The sequence below is a fragment of the Stegastes partitus genome, unplaced genomic scaffold (genome assembly GCF_000690725.1).
Source record: "Stegastes partitus isolate 25-593 unplaced genomic scaffold, Stegastes_partitus-1.0.2 Scaffold1005, whole genome shotgun sequence".
In the NCBI taxonomy this organism is placed as follows: domain Eukaryota; kingdom Metazoa; phylum Chordata; class Actinopteri; family Pomacentridae; genus Stegastes; species Stegastes partitus.
Window position 1 is genome coordinate 16,697 of NW_007578736.1, and position 22,528 is coordinate 39,224.

The window sequence follows — 22,528 nt, forward strand, 5'->3', positions numbered from 1 at the left end:
CTACCCTACATATATTTATTAGGCTGAGCAGCAGAGGCGGCGTTCGCTTAAGCAGCTGGTAAAATGAGGAATGCTGGGCTCCAGTGGTCGTACTGGGGACTGGGGAGTGTGGGGGAGCCAGAGGTTGGAGTGACCTTTCCTTCGCAGTCAAGCGGCTCCATCATGAATTCCTTCTCTATTCCTTTTTCTTCGCCGCAACAATAGCTTGAGCATCTGGCGGGGAGAGTCTCACCGTGCTCGCTAATTCACTCCATTTCCCGTAACCCTCATTGGTCTTTTCGTTTTTACTCTTCAGCTCATGCATCCTTTGGAACAATTTTAATCAAGTCACTCGTTCACATTTTCCAATCCGGCTTTATTTTTATGTAACGTCATGAAATGCCACTAATTCTCCAGTGAAGCGATGCAGCTGTCTCCTGTCGAATATGCACCCAACTGGGCTGAAGTCCTTGAATATCGTTGCACTTTTTTACCTTTTTCTTTACCGTTTCTGCACCTGTGCACAACGCTGTGGGCCTTACGTCACTGCAGAAAGCAGCAGGGTCTGTATTTGTGGTGTTTTTCAGACTCTTTGCAGACTTTTCTCCTTCACAATAAAGGTAATGAGAGTTTTCCTCACTTTCAAACAGAGAATACCACAAAATATCGTTTATCAGCACAGTCACATTTGTACTTAAAACAGTGTTTTAGGCTTTTTCAGTCTCATTAAATGTCTCTATTTACTCTGTTTTCTGTATTATTTCAGAACATGTGCTGTCAGTTGCAGGCAAAGCTGTGCAAACTGATGGTTTTTTTAGAAACAGACACGTTTTTGCATTTGTTGAACACGTTTATTTTTATTTACTCGACCACAACTGCTGCAGATGAGCACCCATTTCTCTGGCATTTACAATTATTCAGAACAAATTGATTCCTGACTGTTTGGCAGGAGACGACTGTTGAAATGGGGTTTGCAGAACGCTGCGCTTTATTTTCTGCATTTTCCTCCTGAAAATACCTCGTCCAATTGATTTCCCAGCACGTTGTATACGTGACAATGTGTTGTGAAAGCTGCGCAAAGCTTTTGTGACGCTTTAACATTTGAAGCAATTTCTGGCAGGCGTGCTCACGGTGCCGACGCTCCAAATTACCTCCATCACGAAGGTTATGAGCTGGTTTGTTTACTTGTTTGCTTGCTTAGATGGGAAAGAATTAGAAGCTTGTAATTAATTTCAGTGATATCCGCCTAAACCACGTCTGATTGCTTCATTCACATCCAGAACCAGATGAAAAATACCTCCACGGCTGCTGTGATCGTATATCTTTGGCAGTGACGTCTTCCCCTCTGAGTGATCTCCGTTCATTATGTCAAAAGTGACAAGTTAATTTTCAGTTTATCCGGTCGTGTGCCTAAACTACGAGGCACGTTTTCCTGATTGCCTCGTGCAAACCCAGAGCCGGATTAAAAATACCTCCACGGTTGCCATGGTCGTATATCTTCGGCAGTGACGTCTTCGCCCTCTGAGCGATCTCATTCATTATGACTAAAGTGACAACTCAATTTTCAGTTTATCCAGACGTGTGAATCACCGCGTTTCACTTTGCATCTCGTCTCGCAAGACCTGTTGCGTTTCACAGTTTCCCCGCCGCGGCCGTAATCTGCAACACCCAACTTCACACGATTTACGGCTTTCAGTTCAGACAAACAGCCGTCGATAGATAAATATCACAGATACCACTCAGATGGGATGCACGTCATGGATGCACGTATGATAGTTACTCTCCATGTGGGACAAAGTGGAAATCTTCTGATTCTACAGGCCAACAATTTACGACTCAAAGGGGAGCATTTTGACCAGACATCGAGTGGTTAAGAAAATATAGAGTCCTCGGCACTGTTGATAATCCCAAAGGCTTCCACCTGCTCATCCCAAAGACTGAAGTTTTATGTGCGGCATGACAGGACCGTGAATCATTTCCCTGAAGCTGAAACAGGAGAAGACATATCGTACGTGCAGCGGGTTCTCGCCGTCTGTTCATTGACTTGTTTACGTCCTGCTCGTGTTTTGCAGTGGCAGACATCGGGATCGCCGACCTCCCGGCGGCTCTGGACCTGGTCGAGCATAAACTGTCTGAATCCGAGCGCAAGAGGAGGCACGCCAAGAAGGACGACTACAACATCGAGGTGCTGCTGGCCGTGGATGACTCGGTGGTGCGCTTCCACGGCAAGGAGCACGTGCAGAATTACGTTCTCACGCTCATGAACATCGTAAGTGTGTTGTTGCAGGAATGGCTCATTGGGTATCTGCTGCTTGATTATGCTAATTCCTGTTGTTTTCCTCCTTGATGGTTGTTGTTAATTTTTGCCAAACAGGTTTAAAGTCAAAGGTCGGTGTCAGAACAGCAAAGTGAAAAATGGCTGCAATTACGTAGAAAAATTAAGGTTAGACAGCTGAAGGGAACAACTGTAGGGTCAAATTGAAAAAAAAAGTTCAGTCCTGACCATCGAACCTTTGCCAGATGCTCTTCCTGTGCACAGGTCATGTTATAAAATAGGTCACAGTAGTTATTGAGTTCCAATATTGGAACAGAAAGTGGTGCCATCGGTAGAATATTGGAGTAGAAAAAAACATTTTTTGACCGATTCGCACCATCATAGCACTGGTTTGTATTAAAGCAGGCTTGTACCATTGAAGACCATGTATACATATTAACGGGCTACAAAATTTCAGGACTTCAGCTACGTTATTTCTCAAGTTATTTCAAACATTGGTGCAAAGAAAACGGCGCAGAAATCGACACGACTCCACTAATGTTACATATGACCCCAGATTTTAAACATTCACCACTTAAAAAAAGAGATCAGTCAAATTAAAGATGGTCACATGTGGAGCTTTTGGTAAACTGAGGCAGAATGACTGCCGAGTAAAACTTCTGTAAATACTGATAACTACTATGAATACTACTAAACAGACCAGAGTCCCACCTAGGAAGCTAGAAGTTGTCATTTTTCTTTAAAAAAACGACTTAAACAATAAATTATAAAGGTTTAAATAGTCGCTTAAATATTCAGAATGACTTGTTCCAGCTCTGAAATGCGCGTCCGTAGCTTGAAAATGCTGCTGATGTTCTTTTAACTTCAGCTACCTGGTGGAGATTTTTCCCTCCTGGTGCCGTTTGACATCAGACCCAGCCACACTTGTCCCCAGACCCCCACTTACTTTCTCCTGCTGTTGATGGATTACCGATGAGAGAGGCTGGGGAGGGAAAGAAACTCTCAGCTCATTCATTATGGGTTCCACCAGCTCCTACCACCATAATCTACTTACTGGGCCCAAATCCCCCAAGTCAGATTTTCACAGGGTGCTGGTTTCACTCTGTAACAGTTACCATTTGGACCGTGCATGGTGGTCTGATTAGCTGCACTAGGCCAATTAGAAAAGTTGACTGGGAGCTGTGCGGGGCAGTCGTGGAAACCAGCGCCAGAAGTCCGCTCGCGTTGCCAAGCTCTGCTTACACGGAGTGATGTGTTTATTTAATTAGGATATTATATTCACATTCTGTTCCCAAATTTCTTCAACGGAGAGAAACGTCTGACTTTCAGCAGCCTCGGCCGATGATGCTGTCAGAGCTGAGAGCGTCAGGAGCTCCGATAAGCACTTCAGAGTGTTTCAGCTCACTGACCGGACAAGTGAATTCAGGGGAAGTCCTTGGAGTTAAAAATGCTTTTAATTAAAACTTTATAAAAGTTACGCACTCCCATTCATGCTGAGTGTAATTTAAAGGGGAGGGCAAACGTGCAATTTCGTGGAAGCAAAGGGCCGTTTAAACGAACGAGGGTCAAAACTCTTTAGTTCCACTCGTAAGCCACAGGCTTGCTGTGTCTGAAAGAGCTCTGCCCACTCAAATCCCTCCGAATCCCTGCTCCGTGGCTGCAGAATGTGTAGTACCACCTGGAGAAACTCTCCCTGAGGGATTGATTACTGAACATCCTGTCTGCGCAGAAGCCAAGGTGACTGCCGAGGTGCCTGCTGCACAATGGCCGTGTTGTTTGACCGCGGACCAGGTTTTGTCCATGTCAATGTGATGCTGTACACAAGCCAGGGACACCTAGCGCCTGTAGCCCACAGCTGCTACTCTCATTTTCAGCCACAGGAGTCTCGTTTCAGTCCTCTGTGTGCTCCTCCTGGCTTTGTAATTATCCCCGTATACGTGGGGCTGGCCCATCCCTCCGCCGGACTCACCAGCCAGCTTTTCTTTCTTAAAGATGCAGAGACCTGAGTTCTGTAAGAAAAAAATAAAAAAATAATAAAAAAATGCAGCCTCAGTGTTTACATATGGAGCTTTTATGATGCTATTTTTTAAGATGCCGTCCTCGTTTTTCTAGAGCTTCCCTGTTTGGGCTCCAGCATAAACACACGTATATAGGTCAGTATGGACCAGGCTGAGGAATCTGAGTTTGTAACAAATCTGGGAGAATTTAAGGGTCACTCAAAGGTTCTGTACAGCATTGATTGACCTGAATAGGCTTCTGTGAATGGAATATTTGCTTAAATGCCTTGGGTGTAGCCCTGCATCCCGGAGCAAAGTTGGACTTAAGCCAAGATAGCCTTTCTTCAGTGACAGAGCTTTTGTTCTGCGCGGTCGTAATTTTCACCCAGATCAAGCTGACTGGTTGGAGTTTTAGCACTGTTGACTTTTAACGAGAGGTTTAACAACATCAACTGTTAATATTAATGAAGAAAGCTCTTAAAAAATGCAGTCGTCTTTATCTTTGCCTGCAGCGTCTCTTGTTAAATCAAGAACAAAGATTTCATGACATGTAGCTAAAGTAAAAAATAAAACAATGATAATTAAAAACCTTCACAAGGTGTGCAGGCGTCGCGCTCACGTTCACGCTTTCATGTGTGCAGGTTGTGATCATTCAAACTTCTGACGTTCAATGTTTTCAACTGAAAAAATAATTCAGTTCTCGTTTTATGAAGAACCTAATTAGAATAAAAACAAATATCGGAGCAGCAGAATACAAATGATCTCAGTCTGGACGAATGCCAGCCTGTAAAAGTTATTCTCTGGCATTGGCTCCGCTGATGTTGCTCCGCTGGGAGGCTTCGTGTTGTGGTAACGGCATGGGATGCCACAGCGCTGCCTACGTCTGGAGCCTGGAGCAAACGCTCTTCTGTAGGTTTTCTCTCCGGATTCGAGAGAATGAAAAATGGAATAATGTTGGTGTAAAATCAAAGCTTTAAAGATCGGAGAGGAAAGAGACGAACCACGGATCGTTTTAACCGATGCGAGCAGAACGGTGGAGCGAGCGATGCCTTCTGTGTTTGGTGTTGGTCAGAAGACCCACCGGATCGATAAGGAGAGGTCAACTGGAACAATTTTTAATGATGTTAACAACAGAAGAAGGTGTCGGCGATTAGAGCACATCAATATTTTTATTATGTGAAGGCTCATTTGAGAGTAATTAAAGGACAGAACCTTCTGTGGTGCTGCTGGGGGTGGAGGACTGTTCTGGTACCGCTGATGTGCAGCGGTGAGGTCGTTGTTGCTGCGTTCGAAAGACAAAATGACAGAATATTTATGTCATATTTAAGGAAATATGGTTAAAAACTGATGGAAATCACTGGTAGAATGCAGTGTGGTGACAGAGGCTTTGGCGATTTGCTTTGTGATTAGTTATTATCTGGGTTTGACAGTATTTATAGAAACCTCGATTATAAATAAAACACACTTATTCAGGAAATCCTCTTTCTCTCTGAACCTTCGCTGAAAACATCAACACAGAAGTCATGTTTGCACTTATTGACTGTATATAAAGACAAATCCTCCCTGACGTCACCTGTAGGTTTTCTAAACAGCAGTTTTGAGGTTATAATTCCTGGCTAATCCAAAAATAAGCAAAGCAGTGGGACGGGAGTGGAGCTGAGGTGCTGCTATGATGCACCCACTTGTTGCTCAGAACAGTCACATCCTTAATTATGCATAACTTTAATAAAGGTTAAACAGGTGAACTATATACCAGTTCACCCCATGTATGGTTGTCATAAACGGGGAAATTAGCTGCACAGACCATAATTCCCTGACCTACTCAGGTGTAGATGTGCATATTTCTGCTGTAACGTTTGGCTTTTTAACATGGGAGCCTGTGGAGAATGACTCGGCCTCAAGTGGACATTCGAGGAACTGCAGGTTCTGTTGGTTAAGCGTGAGTTTCCTCTTTAATCCCCAAAGGTTACTATTTGATCTGAGCTCTATATGTAAAGCTACAGCCAGCAGGTGGTTAGATTGGGTTCACATAAAGCTAGCAGAAACATCTAGCATCAGGAGAGTGAAGAGAAGGACCCAGGCTAATGCAAGAAGGCAGGAACAGGCTGCATTCCCCATCAGTACATGTTGCAGCGCCGCTTACGCAGTACATTGTGCTGCTGGCAGTGTGCACACATATGGGACACGCTGCGTTGTGGTAATGTCTTTCCTTAGGCTTTAATTGTCTTGCTCATGTATCTGTTTGTAGTGTGAAATGAGCTGTCGTCTGCCGGCTCACGCTTGTGCAACACATACGTGATGCGTCTTCTGCTGCTCGGAGGATTGTGCGTCAGGATGGCGTGCAGCAAAATGCAACCTGATGCAGCAGGACATCTGACTGTTTTATCCTGTATGGAGCACACAGTAGATCTTTCTCTGGCGTACTGTGTGGTGTTGTTGCATCGTTATTAGAACACAACCACAGTTCATTTTAGAAAAAGACAGAAGCTACCAGGCAACGTGGCAGGTGGGCAAGCAGCACTAGAAGCCATGACAGAAGTTCTGGTCCACAGAGACAACCTCGTTAACATTCAGAAAACTAGGCTGGAGAATTTAGGTGATACAGAACAGGCAAAAGTAGAAGGAAGTCCACTTGGAACTGGGCACAGGAGAGGCGGGTGTGGTCGACAGGTGACCCGGTGAAGGATGGAAGTAAAAACCCTTCTGATTGGAACTGTGTGACTTCCCAAATCAAGAAAAACTAACAAACTTTAGTTTAAATGTTGTTCTGGTTCGCTTTAAACAAATGAGATAAGTTAATTAGCTTTTGACGGGCTGGTTGGTGAGTTCTTAAAGTTTTGGACCGATCCAAACTCTCTGTTTCCTCCTGATAAGTGAAGCTAACCATCGTTTGGCTGCGGTCTCAGACGTGCAGACATGAAAGTGAATAAATAAACTATTCAGTTAATGTGCTGATTAAAGTCAAGCCAAAACAATGTTTTCCCTGAGATGAGATGATATTTGGTCTGCTGCTTATTAAGACTTCGAGGTTTAAGTAAAACATACAGCTCTAACAGTGTTCACCAAGGGTTGAATTATGAATCACCACATCAGAACAAAAGAGAAGCAAAAAGAAAGTCTCATTTACATGCACACAATGCCCGAGTCTCTCCAGTAAAAATTAAACCCAGCAGTGATTCAAGTATGAGGCTTTCAGGATGTCATGTTTGACTAAAGGTGAAGCAGTTTCAGTTTGAAGGTTCTTCAGAAAAATCCAGTGGGTATTTTTCAGATAAACCGTTTCTAACATCTCAACTGGCTTTTGACAAGTTTTCAAACGAAGGCTAATTTGGAGATCAGGGTGGTAGTCAAGGCAAAGTCTTTTAAGTAGAGGCTGAATTCAGGCCTGTCAAACACCAAACCTTGGGAGACTCATTAAGTCCAACAGGAAACCAGTGGACGATGGCTCTGAAAAGTCTTTAGAGAGTTGAGACGGCAGAAAGTTAAAATTACAGGCGGATGAGATGCAGAAGGTCGAGGAGCTCATATAGGGAAACGGGGACTTGATTCGTTTTTATTTTTTTCAGCAGAGTGGTTTTTAATCATCTCAGAGACCTGCTTGGGGGAGATCGCACACCGTATAGGTGGAAACATTGACTCGGCAGTATGTGGTGCTGAAAAGAAATCCTGCTTTTGGTATCTGTTTGGAATTCACAGTGAGTCTATGGCCTCGAGCAGCGAGCTTGGTGGTGTTAGAAATGAACTGCAATGATGATGCAGTTCAACGTACAAGCTGGTGAAACAACGATAAGATAAGATTACTAGACGACTAATCTCAGGGGAGCGGTTTAGAACTTTAACTGATAATATTACAAAATTTAAAAAAATAGCACATTTTACAGGAACACTGTGTTGGAAATCTCTGATATCAGTAGCTTCATTGGGTTTTTTTTTGTGTGGAGTTCTTGCTCCCTGAACGATGAGGTCCAGAACTTCAGGCAGTTCTTCAATGGGGAAATCTTCTTGGACACAAAGAGGCGCTTTTATGGGCCACGTGAACGAAGGATGGGTATGCTGGGGTTCCTGTGTGTCGGGGTTTGGCTGAACGGCCTTTAGGAGCGGCTTTGTGGGAAACGTTGTCCTTGGTGGGGTCTTCGTCATCGGACAAGGAGAGCAGGGAATACTTCCTGAGCACGGGGAGATGGAGTTTGGGGATAAAGTCGACACTGAAGAGGTCATTGAAGCTGTCAGGAGAATACCGCAGGAGATGCAGCTTTTAGAGACGATTTGAAGCTTTGTAGCTGCTGCAGTAACAATCTGCATTACAGAACGTCCAGCAGCATGTCCATGTTTGAATCGCTGTATAGAAAAAGATTAACTGAGGATATCTGTACAGTTCATGTTAGACTCGAGAGTTTGAGTCGCAGTCGTCGTGCAGCTCTTTTAGGCAGAGATGAGAACATTTTTTGTGGTTTTGCTGAACTGGTAGGAAGTCGCAGCAGTGACACGATGACACGATGACACGCTGTGTTGCATATTTCCAGCTTGCAACACATCGAGTTGAATGTACGCGCCTGTCACATGCAGCGTCGACCCACCGGCCTCAGAATGCTGCTGGTCGATGTTTTCTCTTCACAACGTGGAGCTAAATTACATCTTATTTACTGCAATCAATAACCCGCACGCCCCGACTGAATGACTTACATATGGAGAAATAAATTGTTTGCTCTCAGATGATTGAATTCACGCGCCCCTAAACGCGTGCCGACAGGTATTGGATGAAAATACAACAAGCTGGAGTGGAAATTGGGCTTGGGATTTGAATGGGATCTCTGGCACATACCGCGGCGCTGTTATGAAGCCGAATATCAGTCGGCGCATTTCTGGGTCAGGCTTCTTTCATATTGCGTAACAACGCTGGTTTCATTGGACGCTTGCCAGTCAGTGTATTAACGACATATTTCATCATCAAGTTTGTTGTAAAAATAAAAAAGATTTGCAGCTCAGACGTAGATGGCGGCATAATTACAGCAGCAGCAGTTGTTTCTGTGCGTTTTGTCTCCGTGTGCATCAGGAGACTTCAGATGAAGCAGATGGATTTCAACAGGAAAGTGAATTAAATAGCTTAAGGGACACTGTGTGACTGAATAAACTTGTTTTTTTTGCTCCCAGCAGCTCCAGTGTAATTTAACGTCTGTTCTCTACCAGTGTAGCCGATGTGGTGAACACGAGCTCACTAACTTTACTTCTTCCTCAGTTGCTGTCAGTTACAGTCTCTGATTTCCATAGTTTGAACAACCATAATTGGCATCCTTAGTCCTCTGCAGTACCCACTTATTAATAAATCGCCCGTAATTACTGACTATTGTATCCCTTGGAAACCTTAGAAGCCAGAGAAGAAGCCAGTGAGCTCTGCTATTGTTCAGTAATAGTCAGTTAAATGTCCCACCTGCCCTTATTTTACCTTCTTAGCCTGAGTGGATTCGCTGAACTTCTCTTTCTCAGAAGTTTGCACTAACGCTGGGCTTTGAGGACGGCCGTGTGCTTGATCGTGTCTTGCGAGCCTTTGAGCGATCCGTCAGATGTTCTCATGTCAGCTTCTTTTAATGCACTTCTCAGCTTTCACATCTGTGACAAGACGCTGTTCATTTCCTTTCAGGTTGATGAAATCTATCACGACGAGTCTCTGGGAACGAACATCAACATCGTCCTCGTGCGCATGATAATGGTCGGGTACCGGCAGGTGAGACGTCTCGGATGCTGATTTTCTGAATGTTCAGATACGTTTTCAAAAAGCTCTCAAGGCGAATGCACTGAATGCAGATTTGAAAGCAGGCGTATCTTTATTGTTTGAGTTGCCTGCCCTGTCGATCCACAGGATAACCTATGTACATTAACTATGCATTGCTATTATTGCCTACAGGGAACGATGAAATGTAGTTTATTTATGTTGCATTCAGTTTTGTTCAAAATAATGATAAAAAAAAAACAAAAAAAAAACGTCTTTCACTCTGACTGACAGGAAATAGAGAACAGTAGCTTTCAGACATCTCCTTCCAGTGATGGAAAGATTCAAAAACACCCTCAGTGCCATTTTTGTTCAAGCTAAAGCAGCACGATGTGATGTTCTGCTGGACCTGTTGTGTTGCAGCTACACAGATCCAGCTGTTCCCGCTGTTAGCGCTTACAGGAACTGACTGGCTGCAGGCTAAAGCTTCGTGTTTATTGCACGCACACGAGAGCGGCTTTGAGAAAGACGACTTTTTATGGGTTTTTAATTGACCTTTTACACGTGTGCATGTGCGTGATAATAACAGGGCCAGTGTGCCTTTGGCAGCAGATGAAGAGCAAAGATCATCACATGCAGCAGTGCATTCGTGTTTTGACAATAGTTTCAAATTGGACAGAAACTCACCGGAACCCATCCTCGCTTTCCACCTTTGAACATTTAAATACATAAAAATCACACATGCACACACTGACACAGAAAGAATTCAGCAAGCAGTTTATTTTAAAAGAAATATTGCAGTTACAATATGCAAATTGCTGCATGTGTGGGTTTACAGTAGACAGGTTATTAAACCCAGTAGCCTGTTGATTCCCTGTATGTAAAGCACCACCACAAAATAGTTTTCTATATTTCTACAACACTAAGATGCTGCTGGCTGATACTATGTGCTTTGAAGAACATAGGAATTAAAATGATGGCACTAAAATAAGAAGCGAGCGTTCATATCCCCGGTGCGCTCCCTCAGCAGTTAGAGGTCTTTAGCAGATTGTGATTTGGTTGTGCCTCGGGTGCTGCTTACTGTTTAATTGACAGGCGAGTGTGAAACGAAAATAGAAAACAGCAGCAGAGCTAAATGCTAAGAGCTGTAAAGAGTCAATCACGGTATAAATATAGATCTATAAAATATGCATTATGTGCAAGAAATGAATGACTGACACGAACAAATCGTGAACATTAGCTCTCGCAGCAGGGACTCGTCTGCTGATGTAACAGGAAAAGCATCTATAAATAATGCAGAGCACAAATATGCTGAAAACGCTCCCGTCTGGCTGATGATTAAAGGTTCTGAAGCACACGGTTCTTGTTCGGTAACCCGGACCACGTAAGTAGTGGTTTTTCTTCGCTCCTGATTGCAATGTGCACGAGGAGAGAGCAAGTTATAGAAAACAAACAAAGGAAATGCAAACAAGTCAAGCTGTGCAGTAATAGTTGGCTGGTGCTTGGAGCCAAAACACAGTATTTGCATTTTTATTGGATTTTATGTATCCGTGGTTTTGTTTTCCTGCTCACCTGCTGCTGCCTGTCGTCACCTGTAATGAGCTACAAATGCACTGTACTCTATGTGCGTGGTGACAGACTCCAATGTGCTCAAGTGCCTTTTACTTTGCGTATCTGACTGATGCTGCCCGGAGGCCGAGGGTTTTGCCTTTGACCTGCCTCGGCTTGCTGGGCTTTGCCAGAGCAGAGAGGTTCTGTTTGCACAGCACCAATTAGATGAGCTCAAATGTGTTGAATGTGTCACCAGCTTTCCTCACAGCGGGAACAAAAAAGAAAAAAGAGTTTTGTCCGCTCTTCTTCCTCCTGACCTGTGCTGTTATCAAACCTGCACTGTTTCATCCGTGACTTAGTTTGGTTATCGAACTGGATGGATGTTCGTCACATAGGAGGCGAAACAGAACATCATCATCCTCTGCCACATGAACACAGATAAACCTTCACTATGTGACCGGTGCACTTTTCACATTTTTCACATGACAAACGTAGAAGATCTGCTCTCTGAGTAATTTCTAGTTAATAGAATAATTGTGGAATAGTTTCTAGTTAATAGAAACTTTAGTAGTTTCTGGTTAATCTTGTGTTTAGCTTGTCATTGTGGAGCCTGTTAGCACCATGACAACATCCCTCTGTTCTGGCACAACAGCTTTAAAGAAAAGGCAACCCTTTGAATTACAAACCTAACAAACATTCAGTATTTACTGGAACCATTTTACATTTAATGCCTTTAATCCCACGTGCTGCTTTAGTCTATGGTGAAACACCCACAGCGTGGCCTCCTGCTGCGCCAGCTTTCTCTTTCACTGTTTAGTCACAGTCATGTAGATCGTAGCTTTATGTGCTTTGATGTGAAAATGTGAATTTAGCCTCTATGTTGGGCTGTGCCACCAACTTTCTCAGAGAATTTAAAAGTTTTCTCCTTTTGGTTTTTCAAATTGAGGGAACGCCCAGAGTGGCGCTGAGACTCTTTCCCTGCAGGGTGGTGACAAGGCAGGCAATCAGGTTTCTAATCACCGCTTGATAACACGTCCTTCCTCCTTGATATTCTGCAGTCTATCAGCCTGATCGAGCGTGGCAACCCATCTCGCAGCCTCGAGCAGGTGTGCCGATGGGCCAACACGCAGCAGCGCCGCGACCCCGACCACGCCGAGTACCACGACCACGCCATCTTCCTCACAAGGCAAGATTTTGGTCCCGCAGGTATGCAAGGTACTGTATTTTTCTCGATCGAGGCCTGTGCAGACTGAGTGCTGATATCTGCTTCCATTCACAAAGGGGTTGGCTTCAAGTCTTGCCCAGGTAAGGTCGAAGGAAACTCTAAAGCCGCTGAGGGTCACCGAATTGTGCTGACGGCGGCCTCAGAGGAATCTGATTACCAAACGTCTTTCCAAAACCTTGCTGACTTGACGTTGATGCCACCCTTGAAAAATGAAAAACTGAGATTGAAAATGCTGAAGATGGTTTTTGGCATGTAGCGAAAAAACAGAAATGTTTGTTGGTGTGTCGTTAATGTGAACTAACTTGTTATTTTTGAGTTCAGTTTTGGAACCATTAACTCGTAAATAACCAGCAGATTATCCTCCAACCCAGATGTTAGCGTCCATGTATGCAGTGGTTAGTTCTGTGCTATACATGCTGTGCTCTAGTCTATGTCTCACCCTGTATTTCTTCTTTTCAGCCCTTCAAAACAAAATTTGAAGTGAGCAGCCAAACCTCCAGAGAAACTGGGTCCAGAATGAACAAACATCCTCTGTTCTCCGGCTCGATCTCTCGCTTTGACCTGTGTTATATTTTTAACTTTTAAAGCACATGTGTCATGTTTAGAGGACGGCCCGCGGCTACCTGGTTTGCTTGTCACACCTCCAGATGTTGCCATAGCTGCGGTTGTGTTGTGCTCATAACAAGCCCGGTTTCTATGGCACCTTGCGCTGTGCGGGGCCGGACCCTGAGCCGCGTCTCGGGGTCACGAGCAGACATCGCACTGTGTTGTCAAGGTTTAGCTGTGAGATGGTAGATTCTTTATTCAAACACAGATACTAAATAGGATTTAGGAGTTTATGGAGCGAATGAAGATGCAAAAACCGTCACACGAGGTGTCATTGAGTGATAATGAGTTTACAAATCCTGTGAATGAGTTCAGGTGTTTTATTTTGATCTGCTCTCCTTGTCACTGAATGATTGCCATGCAGGATGTTTGAGTTTATCAACCAGACGACAGGGACCACCTTCTCTCCTCACTGTTGACATCAGCAGTAGAGAAACACTTTTTTTTTTTTTTTAACGTAGCTGCTGCTGCTGCGCCTTTTTTTCGCTTCAATGTGCAAAAGCTCCAAACGGCCTCTTCATGGGAATGTAATCTACATTCCCTTGAATTCCTTTTATCTGCCTTTCGGATAAAGGGTCATGCTCCACAGCTGCTTTCATGTTTGGCTGTTTCACCTGCAGCATTACTACATTCGTTTGTGAATAGGACGCCAATCATGTAGAGCCGGTCTGGTCGATCATACTGCTGTGTCTGAAATAACTTCGCTGTTTCACCACCACCACCACCGAAATAACCCGACATACACGCCTCTCATTAGCCTTCATCACCAGCTGTCTGCCTGCTGCATTCTCTGCTTTTTACCTGCATGCCAAAACAAATGGTCTTCTGATGGTCAGAACGCATGAAATTACCCGAAAGCCGCCAAACGAAGGCCGACACGAGCGTGCTTCTGAACCAAACCAAACGCACTGAAGCTGAATCGCTGCACACCTCTTGATCGAGTTATGTTTGGTGTTTGTGCTTTGCTTAAAAAGTGTGTTGTCCTGGTGGAACTGTGTGAAATGTGTCTGCTGGGTACTGATGATGATGATGATGAAGGGCTTCTCCAGTTGCTTTGGGACTTGCTTTATGTGTGGTGAGGTAGCTGTGACCTGCGAGCTCCAGGCTCCTTCACACGCCTTCCGCTTGATTAAACTCTCTGTAGTCTGACGTACGTTGTTCGTTAGCAAAGTGCTGTTAAGATGCTTTCTTATAAACATAAAGACTTTCAGTATTTCACTGTCGAGTAGCTTAAAGGTATTCTATCATCGATTGGCATCTTATTACAAAACATCACCAGCACGTCTTTAATAAACATTTTCTTTCAGAGGCGTTTTTCTCTTTAGTTCAGCTTGAGTGAGTACGAGCGTTACTGCCTGAATACAATGCTCCGTATCAGAGCAAAAGCAATCTCAAGCTCTCCTGGGAAACTCAGCGACGCGCCGAGAAGACCTTCGCGATGACTGCAATTACATCATTTATAGATCTCTCATAAAAGTTCAATAATGTCACGTAAAGAGACAATTTTCCACCTTATTGCACTGCATGAGAATGTCACCACCTTCATTCTGGTACTTGATTATTGGGGCTGTGTGGTCTTTTCTGTCGCTCAGGTTATGCTCCGGTGACGGGGATGTGCCACCCACTGAGGAGCTGCACTCTGAACCATGAGGACGGCTTCTCCTCCGCCTTTGTGGTTGCTCACGAAACCGGCCATGTGTGAGTAATGGCGTCGTAATGAAAGGTCCGGCAGGGTCTCGCGGGGTCTCGCTGCAACCAATTAAGCGGATACTTCTGCGTGTCGCTCTGTAATTCAGTTTTAATGAGGCTCTGTTGCCGCCTCCACGGTGTGCGTCCAGGTTTAAGGACAGAAAGACTTCAATTGACATTAATTTTATTTGTATGGCGCCACTTCACAACTTTTTTCATCTCAAGGAACTTTGTACAGTAAAGTGAAGAACTTATTTTATAGAGAAAGACACAACATCCATGTCAAACCTCGAGCAGAACCGGGCCTAGGGAGCTGTCTGCCTCGCCCGGTCGGGGTGAGGATAAAGAGGAAGGCGGTTCATTGGTTCTACGGTTCATTACTTTGAGTTTTTAATTGGCTATATCCACTTTAGGAACTTTTAAACTGCAGTGTGACACGTCAGCAGACTTACTGTGCATAAGTCCATTTCACACGTCCTCATTCTCCTCTGATGGAGCTCTAAAGGCTCATGCAGCACGGCGACCTCTGTGAACGCCGCCTCCTGCTGCGGCGCCGCCACTGAAAGCCACAGACGTGATTGACTGTCACATCGCACAAAAGAACAGAAGAGCAGGTCACCGATTTCCTGATCTGTTAGCGGTGGAAAGAAAAGCCGACTGTGGCGGTCGGTGTTTAGAGCCGTTGGGCCTTTGAATCCAAAAGTGACTGAGCGTCCGTCATGTAGATGTGAGTGCTTTTGAAATAGTTCTCAGTGGTTTTCATCGTGCCTGTGTCTTTCTTTTTTTTTATTTTGCTGAACCAACACTGAGCTGCCACTGGACTGAAACACAGGCGATGCAAATGTGGATTTGTGTCCAAACAGCCCCTGAAATCTGTTCACAGTGTCTCAAATTAAAGGCTAATCAGAGGTAGTGTTTCAAAACAAAACTTTGACTTTCCCGTCATTGCTTTGACTTTTTAACACAACTACGTGCACGACTGTCCTTGCAGCAAACTGTGGGGAACAGTGTCCTCTTGCAGTAAGAAGCAGAACAACTTTTCAGTGAATCGTAGCACAAATCGAGGTGACGGTGATCTACTCTGTTGGAAAATCGTTTTTCTATTAGAATTAAAACTAGATGCAGTGAAAACTTTGTCCTTTACACTCAATCTGCTGAGGAATTCCTGTAATTCCAATTTAACTGAGTATAACATCAGAACACATCATCTCTTGCTCGTTGCTATAATACATCCCTTTATTTAGCAGATTGCTTAAACTTTACTCTGTAAATTACATATTTGCACAACCTGCATATTAGAAAGAAAAATGCGATGATGATCTCTGAGGTATTTGAAAATGAAAGATGAATAAATGATGTGTCGCGCAACCACAGAAGTATTTATTTTTTGACATATTTGCTGATTTAAAACACTTTCTTGGATCTTCTGGGGCGTCAGGTGTGAAGCAGATAATTAACCTGGAATGACTGAATATATATGAGCCCGCAGAGGAAGCATAAAAAGACTCGAATGCACTGAAACGATTTGCAAAGGTCTCATCATTACTGACTTTAAATGCACCAGACACTTTTATTTTTAGCGTCGCAGAAAAAAGGCCACCTGTGGAATCTGGCTTTAATTGATTTTAGTTCTACTTTGATTGCTTCTAGACGCTGGCGAACCCGAGCAGCTGTTCGTTTGAATTAAACTGCAAATGTTTCCGTATAAATTTAATAAAAATGGGTGTCGATGCATTTACGTTAGAGCAACGCGCTGCTTCAGGTAAACCCGACCAGCGGCGTCCTGTCCGCGTCCTCGAGGCTGCAGCGGAGTTTTATTTTCTGTCCTCAGTCCAAATGTAAGAAGCGAAATGATAAATCCCCACCAGGTTAGCTTCAGCCGTGTGATGGACTCTGCCTCTCTGTCTCTTGTGAGATAAGCTTCAGCTTTTCATGACCCTGAGCAGGATTAGAAGGAACTGAAGCTGGATGGATGATTTTACACAAACGAATCCTGCGTTTTTTTTATTGCTTTTTTTTTTAAAACCCACAGGATTTCAACACACTGACGTAATAAACGCACACCAACCGTAATGACATCATTGATTTTCTTGAAACAACCGGTAGCTTATTGACTTAAACCAGCAATAATCAGCACGTTTTATATTAACAGTTAATCACACGGCTGCTTTAAGAGGGTTTGTTCTTATTGAGTCACCACTTGACTCTGAGGGTTTTGTTGTTTTTTTTTGTTTACCGGCGTTGTTGTTGTTGTTGTGATTCACCAGCTCATTTTGATTCACTCTCATGGCTCTCATGTTCAGCCACAGCAGGCAGCTGCTCAGAGCCGAAACAACAAAGACGCCGCTTCACTTGAAGATATCACCATGAAAAGTGAAACGAGAGGAACACGGAGCTAATTATTTCTTTGTTAGACTAATACTTTCTGCAGATGTGTTAATTTGTCTAGTTTGCTCATGAATCCTCGGTACATATCTGGGAACTGAGCTCGACTTTGTTGTCGTCTTGCACCGACTTGTGACAGATTACTGGATGTTCTTTGCTAACCCCCTGCAGACAGCACTTCAGTTCACAAATGAGCCCAGCGTGTTACAGGCTGAAGCTCGTTCCTGCTGTTTTCTGTCCACGTTCTAAAATATACGAGCACGGTTTCAATATGCCATTATTATATATATATATATGAGAAATGTTTGGGCATTCATCAGCTGCAGCTCCCATGAGGCTCAGTCAGTGTGTCAGTAGTTATACAGCTTGTTCTCTTATTGAGGCTTCCTTCATCTGTTTCTTTGAAATGTGGATTCTGTAGTTCACCATCCAAAGTAGTAAAAATCAGAGTGTAATGTAAGTCAGTGTCTGATAACCTCCTATTCTCTACTCTGACGGCATCACTCCTGCTGCTGAGGTTAGAAAAGTACACTTGGACCGTCTGTAGTTGTTGAGGACTTAGAAGAGACGCTCGATATTATTCTTTACTGTACATACGCTCCCACCAGCGTCCAGCCGATGTAGCGCTGCAAAAACAACCAGCAGAGCTTCCAGGATGTTACAGCCTTTTTTTTCTCGCTCCTATCACATTTTTACTCGATGTTGACTCATTTTTTCTCCACAATATAAAGTCCTGCACCTCTGTCTAGACAGTGCAATCACTGCTAGAAGTAAAGGAAACTCACAAATGTCTTCTGTGCAGTATGACACAGTTATAATACCTCAAATCATAGAAAAAGAAAAAAAAAAGAAAACTGAATTTTTTTGATCGTTTGTTTTGCAAAAAAAATAAAATAAATCCCCCCAAAAACACTGGACTCTATTTGTACAACATTTTTCCATGTGAGCCCAGGTGTTACCAATACTGGAAAAGCTCCAGTTACTGAGCTACTGATATTTTCAATTCTTTTTCACACTTCTATCTGCTCTGTGTGTACACTGCCTGCAGTTCAGCCCAGTTCAACTGAAACTGAGACTGTTGGGCTCGACTGAGTCTTTGATGACTTTACATTGTGCAGAATTTTTTGTGTTTTGCAAAATATGAAGAGTTCATTTGCAAAAACAGATAACTGCATCTTCACAAACCTTCATGAACCCACTTTTCCATCGTCTACCTGAAACAATATCAATCAAACTTACCTCTACTTTTGTCATTTCTGCTGAGTCAGATCCACTCAGCTTCAGTTTGATTGATATTGTCTCATGCAAACAACAAAAAAACACAAGTTTCCTACAAAAATGCAGTTATCTGTTTTTGCAATTAAACTCTTCATATGTTCCCTTTTTGCAAATTTTTAAATTGTGTGTGCAGAATAAAGTGATTTTGACTAAATAATATACTTTTTAGTTTCAAGGTTTGATTCCTAACAGAGCCGCATGTCGCTGGTGATGAGTTCAAGGACTGTCAGAACGTTTAAAATGCAGCAGTTCTTTCTGTTTTTACACTTTCTGACTCTGATGATAATATTTGTCACATTTGGCTGATTCCTGATCGTTCTGCTCACTGCTGCACACTTCTGGACGTTTCTCTTGTTATATTAGTGAAACCTTTGTGTTGCGTTCTGTGAGAAGTCAAAATATGTGCTGTGAAGAAGGCCACGTTATGTAACTGTGAACTTGGCCTTTTTTGTGGAGATAACATGTCTTTCAAACCTATCTGTGGTTCAGAAGGTTAAAACAGCAAAGTGCCGTTTTTGCACTCACACAAATTAAACCAAGGTTTAGATGTGCTGTCATACAGGTTTTTATTATTTTACCTGTGGATAGAATCAGATTAGCTCTTTGCCCCTTTTAGCTAAACCGTGTTAGCTGCCTCTGCATGATAAGCACATACAGACACGCTGTGAGTGGGAATCTTCCAGTCTGATGGTTCTGATGGTACCGGGCCTTTTTAAGAGCAGGGTGGTGCTCGGACATGGAGCTGTTTGTTGTCAAAGGCGTCTAAAAACAGAACAGTTGATCTAATGCCTCAAACAGTTCTCAGCCTCACCAGAAAACGTCAGACGAGGAAGGTTGTTGTTGCGAGCTTCGCCGTGCCTCTGTGGAAGGTCACGTCTCCAGCTTTTAGACGCTCTTTAACCACACGCGTGACCTCATCATCACTTCGACCACGCAAGTAGGGCTTCAGTTTGGGAGGCAGACAGACGTCACGCGGCGCAGGTCGCAGGTTCAAGGGGCAACAGTTCAAAGTCACGTTTGGTTGCTTCTGCCTCCTGTGCTGAGTGGACGGGGCAACAGAACATTAGCTCCAGGCTTCTGTCCGTTTTTCTTTGATTGAAGTTTTGGTGGATAAAATATAAGTGTAGGATAGTTAGTTGCAAAATGGAAGTTGTGCCCCTTATTCTGGTAGATTAATCGTAGCAACTGCTTGAGTTCCTTGAAGACGTTCCACCTCTCATCCAGGAGGCTTCATCAGCTCTGACTGACTAGTTGGGAGTTCCAGGTACTGATATCCTTCAGGAGCCGTTAACACCTGAGTTCAGTTGGGGGTTGTTCTTCGTCTCCCTCGTTATGTGGGTCGTTAGTGCTCCCCCCGACACAGAGGGGTTCACATAACGAGGGGGAGGAATAACAACTCCCAGCTGAAACCCAAACTCAGGTGTTAACGGCTCCTGAAGGATACCTGGAACTCCCGACTAGTCAGTCAGAGCTGATGAAGCCTCCTGGATGAAACGTCTTCAAGGAACTCAAACAGTTGCTACGATTAATCTACCAGACAAACCATGACCTGGTGAATCTCCACAGACAAGTTATGTCCCTTGTTTCCGGGTGAGGCCAAGAACTTTTTGAATAGTACCAGGACCAGAATATCTACACCAATACCCACATTATAGATGAAAACTGTCTGAATTCCATGCAACCATTTACTAAATAGATCATTTACACTTGAGACTTGGTGTCTGTCGCAGTAGTTTTAGTTCTAATCCGTGCAGCATGTTGCTCTGAACGTCATCGTCCCGTAGAGCCTGAAGGTATTTAAATCCAGCACAGCATCTGGTGGGATACATGCAAATACATGAAATCAGCCAACTTCCATCTGTCCACATCTGTTCTGCTGTTCACACCGCATGCACACCTGTTTAACAAACTTGTTTTCACCCTTCAGGCTAGGCATGGAGCACGACGGCCAGGGGAACCGCTGTGCTGATGAGACCAGCATGGGCAGCATCATGGCCCCGCTGGTCCAAGCAGCTTTCCATCGCTACCACTGGTCTCGCTGCAGCAAGCAGGAGCTCAACAGATACATCCAGTACGTCTCCCCGTCCCTTATTCCTCTGTTTCTTCTCGGCCTCATGAGCTGTTCTTCAAAGATGTCACGCTTCTGACTGTATTATTATCTTCTCAGCTCCTACGACTGCCTGCTGGATGATCCTTTTGAACATAAGTGGCCCAAGCTTCCCGAGCTCCCCGGGATAAATTACTCAATGGATGAGCAGTGCCGCTTTGATTTCGGCGTCGGTTATAAGATGTGCACCGCTGTAAGTCTTTCCCGCCTGTGTAATCCCCGAAATATTGATTAGTTTGACTTTTTTATTCAGAATCCAACATAATCGCACTGCCTGAGAAAATGCTAGCTCACAGTGTTTTGACCTGCATGGGCGGATATTCAGCAGGAAGTGAATCAGTTTGTTTACTTATGTGCATTTTAAAACTGCTGTTTCCCAACGCGTAGTTCCGAACCTACGACCCTTGCAAGCAGCTGTGGTGCAGCCACCCTGACAACCAGTACTTTTGCAAAACCAAAAAAGGGCCTCCGGTCGACGGCACTGAATGTGCACCGGGAAAGGTAAGCGATGTCTTTGAATGCGCTTCAGTTTTCTTCAGCAGTAATCGCAGATGTGGAATTATTCAGAGAGAGAAAATGAGAAAGTTTTCAGTGGACATTACTCACCTTACCTTCGGTCTCACGGTGCTGCCTTTTCTCCTGCCTTTGCTGTATTTTCAGTGGTGCTTCAAGGGCCATTGCATTTGGAGATCCAGCCAGGAGCCTCAAGGCCACGATGGAAGCTGGGGCTCCTGGTCCAAGTTCGGCTCCTGCTCCAGAACGTGTGGAGGGGGCGTTCGCTCCCGCAGCAGGCAGTGCAACAATCCTCCGTAAGTGCTGCAGCGGTGGAGAAAAAGAGCTGATATTGAAAACGAATGAGGATTCAAAGGTAGAACAGTCAGTATGATGTGTGACATCCTGCAGCTGGACGGCCGGGTCGATGGCATGTGCACTTGACAACATGTTCTGACAAAATAACAAACAGAGTTGCAGGACTTCAGCTTGAAGTGTCGATCCCCCAGTGACCTGCAGGGCTTCGTCAACAGCACAGCAAAACGCCAGCCTCATTAGTCATGTGTTTCCTTTCAACGTCTGGCTGTGCCTCACATCAGAAATTCAAATCCGCGTTCGCCTTTATTAGCATGTGTGGATGTTTTCAGACGCTCCGTGTGCAGCATCGCTGTCGTACAAAGTTAGCAGTTTGTCATCTTTGATATTTGTTTATCCACCATATCAGATCTTATTTTTTTTTGGATGTCGAGCAGTTTTTGTTGGACGTAAATTGAACCCTCACCATTACAGGCGTGCATTCTAAGTAGGTTTTCCAGTGTCTTGGCCCCGCTTGGTGTCCTTTGATAAACTATACAAATTCTAAAATAGATTTGAATAAGTGGCGAGTTCCCACTAAATGCACGATAAGTGACAGAGATGCTGCAAAACACCAACATGAGAGATGTGTCCGTGGGACATTTCCTTGAACCCGGACGCCGTTAGAGACGACATTAAATGTACCGAATGAGTTTGTGGAGACACAGAAACCTCTCTGCTGTTGGAACAGACTCCTTTGTCCCACAGTGCAGTGGGAAAGGGAAGCAGAGACACTACTCACCAATAACCTGAACCGTGCTGCCTTCCCTTCATGTTTTACATCATTTCTGCTCGAACACATCAGCAGAGTAAATTGATTTTTTTTTGTGCTATCCTCAAAATAGTATATAGGTCAGAGCGTACGAGTGTTTCACAGCAGAAA

General features: G+C 44.1%; 1 protein-coding gene across 1 annotated transcript in view; it reads left to right on the plus strand.

Moving 5' to 3' along the window:
- adamts14 (ADAM metallopeptidase with thrombospondin type 1 motif, 14) overlaps nucleotides 1-22,528 on the plus strand; it is a 75,532-nt gene that overhangs the window by 15,591 nt on the left and 37,413 nt on the right. Inside the window, exons 4-11 of the mRNA XM_008294886.1 lie at nucleotides 2,052-2,248; nucleotides 9,890-9,973; nucleotides 12,568-12,724; nucleotides 14,933-15,038; nucleotides 20,620-20,763; nucleotides 20,860-20,992; nucleotides 21,187-21,300; nucleotides 21,460-21,608. Coding sequence (XP_008293108.1) covers nucleotides 2,052-2,248; nucleotides 9,890-9,973; nucleotides 12,568-12,724; nucleotides 14,933-15,038; nucleotides 20,620-20,763; nucleotides 20,860-20,992; nucleotides 21,187-21,300; nucleotides 21,460-21,608 — 1,084 coding nt within the window. The remainder of the gene's footprint in view (nucleotides 1-2,051; nucleotides 2,249-9,889; nucleotides 9,974-12,567; nucleotides 12,725-14,932; nucleotides 15,039-20,619; nucleotides 20,764-20,859; nucleotides 20,993-21,186; nucleotides 21,301-21,459; nucleotides 21,609-22,528) is intronic.